This window comes from Lycium ferocissimum, chromosome 11, assembly GCF_029784015.1.
Source record: "Lycium ferocissimum isolate CSIRO_LF1 chromosome 11, AGI_CSIRO_Lferr_CH_V1, whole genome shotgun sequence".
NCBI lineage: Eukaryota > Viridiplantae > Streptophyta > Magnoliopsida > Solanales > Solanaceae > Lycium > Lycium ferocissimum.
Genome location: NC_081352.1, coordinates 59,271,099 through 59,275,299, shown reverse-complemented (window position 1 = coordinate 59,275,299; position 4,201 = coordinate 59,271,099). Strand labels below are relative to the sequence as shown.

The window sequence follows — 4,201 nt, the reverse complement described above, 5'->3', positions numbered from 1 at the left end:
TCTTATCACTTTTCTAAGCACTCTTTGGGGTAATAGAACAACTTGTGGACTGATTCTTCTTGGAGGTAAGATATATGGCCCTAGCCTTCATCATTTGCCTTTCTAGATTCCTATTCCATGCTTAGAATCACTAGAATCTAGATAGAGAAGATGAGTCTTGTGTTAAAATTCTTGAAATAGGTTTAGATTTCTAAAATAGAAATTGTTGGTAAAATTGACTAGAATGACCATAGAATTTGATGAATTTCTTGTTGTTAAGCTTATTTCTTCCATTATTAATGATTATTTGAGGATTGAAGAATTAGGGTTCATACCCAAATTTGGGGGTTTTGCTTTAAATACAATTAGGCTTAATCTTGGGTTGTTTTAGCAAATGATTAGTGGGTTTGATCACCTAGAGCTTGAATTGCATGTTCCATCTTTTAATTTTTCATTTTACCGTTGTGGGCCAGTATCCCTAATTTTCTTGGGTTAGAATTTGACCTAACTAGAAGTATAGCACTCTGTGTGTCACTATTCATGGTTTTTAATATAGAATTCGATTATGAATAGACTTGGTGTACTTGGAGGCGTACTGAAAAGGCAAGGCCAAGGTGTGATAGTTCGAGGCTCCTGTTCGGCTTTCCAAGTAGGTTATGACTTACATTTGGATTAGACTTCAGTTAGCGGATTATATGTATAGTTAGTGATTGTTGAAGAAAGCATGTAAACCTTCGGGTATGAAGTTGGGATGGAAGACTTAGGTTGGTATTGTTGTGATTTATGGTTTGTTGCCTTATTATGTTCTATTGTGTTGTTGTTTATTGTGAGTTGTTGGCTCGCCGCCACGTGATTGATTTTAGAGAGTTGATGCTTAGTGATTTCTTGAGTGTTAGAAAGCATATTTATCACGCATGAGGTTGTTGGGAAGGAAGTAAGGATTTTGATATTGTTATTGCGAGTGTGATTTGTGTCCATGTGTGGCATCATTGATTATATATTCTTGTTAGCATTGTTATCATACATTCACTCATTCTTATATATATATATTGGGATCGGGTTGCCTGTCGCAACACTGATTGGGATTGGGTTGCACGTACCGCAACACTGACTAGGATCGGGTTACACGTTCCGCAACACTGGCTATTGGATCGGGTTGTGTGTTCCACAGCAGGTACATGGACTTAGTGGTCCCCCATGGGTCATGACTGTTGAGGCAAAGAGATATTCCGCTCGAAGCGTGTGTGTATCATTGCATATGTATTGCATTCATCTCATAGTTATCGTTGGCATTGTTTTGGACTTGTTGATTGATTCTTGGTGATACGCATACTTGTTAGTAGATCTTGATATATGGTTTGGATTTATAGTGGATTTGAGGTGATTTACCAGACTTGGTGGTTTGGTACTGGTCTCCATAAATGGGATTGTGTTGAATTTTATCTGATTGTGAGCATGCCTACTTTTCCAGCCTCTTTCTTATCTATATGATTTTCTAACTGTTGTTGGCCTATGATGCATACTTAGTACGTGTTGTTGTACTGATTCTACCTTGCTGCATACTTTCTGAGTGCAGAGTTTGTGATCGGATCGACTTCTGCGCCTCGTGACTGAGTCTCGAGGCCTTCTGACTAGTATTCCAGGGTGAGCATTGGCTGGATTTGCTGCCTGGATGGCTCTTCTTAGTTACTTGTCTTATTTTGATATTCTGAGATAGTATTCCATCATCATATATGAATTCATATTCATACTTATAGTATTTGTAGTAGTGGCTCTTGTACGACCCTAGACCAGATTCCTTGGGATTGTTGTATTATTTCCACACTTATTCATTATCCTTATTATTATATAGGCAAAATACATCAAATCAACCCTAAACTATACCCAATACGTCGATATCACACTCAAACTATACAGGCGACCTATTACACCCTCGAACATCTTAAAAGAATTAATTTTACCCCTCATACATTTATAACCAGCTGCACACGGGGAGGTGTAATACACTCGCCCGCCATGTCAGAGCCATATCAACGCCATGTCAATGCCATATCAAAAACTGTCAAATTTGTTTTTAAAAAAAAATCAATGTCATTTAATTCCTTCTCCTTCACATTCATAAAAAATGCAACCATTCAACCACCAGCGGCCCCCGCCGACCCCCCTTTTTCTTCTTCTTCATTTCCTCCACTCTCACGCCACCCCCACCTCTAGAATCCTTCTTCTTCGTCATTCCACCACCACCACGCTTCATTTTCCGCTTTCCTCTCTACAAAAGATCATATATTTTTCATCCATGAAGTCCATAAAGCTTGGCAGTGTAGGTCAAAGAATCGTATTTTACTTCCATTCTTTGATCTTAAGAGCATTATCTTTTGTTAATAACCGAAGTGATCTCCACAAAGTTAATTCCCTCAGTTCTGGTTTAATGGTTGCGCCGCTGTCGGACGGTCACTTGAAGCCACCGAAACCCAACCCCCCATACGGAATTTCAAGACGAATCCAAGCCAACAAAAATCAGCCTCAAATTCTAACCACAGCTCTGTCAATTCGCCAAAAACAACAACAATCACCATAGCGAATTTTGAAGAACCCTTCGCATCTGGTATGATTCAGCCCAAAATTTTGATTGCAGTGGCCGGCGACATCCGATCTGGTGGAGTTTTTGATGGGTTTGATGAGAAAAAATGAATTGATGAAGAAATTAAGTTGTAGAGTCGATGAGAAAAAAATAAAGTAGAAGACATGGAAAATGAGGCGTGAAGAAGAAAAGGCCTGGGGGAGAGGGAAGAAGAAGAAGTGTGGGGTGGGAGGAAATGAAGAAGAAAGGGGCAGGTGAGGGTGGGGTGGGGTTAAAAAAAATTAAATCTTTAAATTAAAAAAAAATGAAAAATCTACTCAAAAAGTGCTTTTTTATTTTTATTTTGATATTTTGTGCCACAGCAGCAGCTCAGGGAGTAAAATAATTCACTTTTAAGATGTTCGAGTGAGTATTAGGTCACCGGTATAGTTTAAGTGTGACATCGACATTTTGGGCTGATTTGATGTATTTTGCCCATTATATATGTTTGAGACTTATATTTGATTGCCTTGATTAATTTATTGTGGTTGAATAAATGATTTCGGAAAGGGTTCTCCTACCGAGGTGGGGAATGGTAGGTGCCCACACGATTCCCCTTCTTGGGGCGTGACATTTATCGTCTCCTCAAAATCTTCATAACTTTCCCCATAATAATTCATCAACACCGCCGCCAATACCTTGCCAACATAATCTTGCTCAACGGTAGTTTCTAAGGCCTCATCAATAGTATCAATCACTGACACCACACTTATATCTGCTGGTTGCTTCATTAATTAACATGGAACGTTTTTTCCTCATTGTTCACTCATAATTTGAGTTCACCACTTTCGACATCAAGTAGGGCTTATCCCCTAGCTAGGGATAGTCTTCCCAAATTGATATGGACTTCAAAATCAACTTCACAATATAGGATAACAACATTGGCCAGAAATATGAATCGATCAACCTTTACAAGCACATCATTAAGAATTTCCACTGGCCTCTTCACGATTTGATCTGCCATCAACAAGCTCATTGTAGTGGTTCGGGGAGTGCCCAAGCCAGACTTTTTAAAAATAGCAAGAGGCATCAAGTTGATGCTTGCACAAAGATCACACAAGGCCTTAGCTAATTTGTAAACCACAATAGTGCAAGGAATAGTGAAAGCTCCGGGGTCTTCCTTCTTTTGGACCGAAGCCTTCGAAACAATGGAGCTACAACGGTGGGTAACATCCACCATCTCAAACAAACTCGGCTCTTTTTGGTGATGAGGTCTTTCATAATCTTAGCATAGCCTGACTTTTTTTCAAGAGCCTCTACCAGTGGGATGTTGACTGAGAGTTGCTACAACATTTGAATGTACTTACAAAATTTGCCATCTTCCACCTTCTTTTCTAACCTTTAAGGAAATGGAGGAGGAGGTTTTGGGATGGGCGTGAGAGCCTTTGGTACCTCCTCTACCACATTATTTCCTTGTGAAGTGTCATCATTTTCGATCATCTCTTCAATAACAATGGGCTTTTCAATACTACCCCACTTCTTCATAGGAATGATCTCTTCTTCAATAACCATGGGCTCATCAATAAGTGCTTCATCATCAACAACCACATCACCTTTCACCAATCTTTTCCCCGAGTATCTTTCCCCTCCTAGTAGTAATTG

General features: G+C 39.4%; 1 protein-coding gene across 1 annotated transcript; it reads right to left on the bottom strand.

Moving 5' to 3' along the window:
• Nucleotides 1-2,009: 2,009 nt before the first annotated feature.
• LOC132038535 (uncharacterized) lies at nucleotides 2,010-3,779 on the bottom strand. The gene is made up of 4 exons (XM_059429188.1): nucleotides 3,507-3,779; nucleotides 3,238-3,324; nucleotides 2,140-2,248; nucleotides 2,010-2,038 (listed from the first exon to the last, which is right to left on the bottom strand). Exons 1-4 carry the CDS (start codon nucleotides 3,777-3,779, stop codon nucleotides 2,010-2,012), a joined length of 498 nt encoding a protein of 165 aa, XP_059285171.1.
• Between the last annotated feature and the right edge of the window lie 422 nt (nucleotides 3,780-4,201).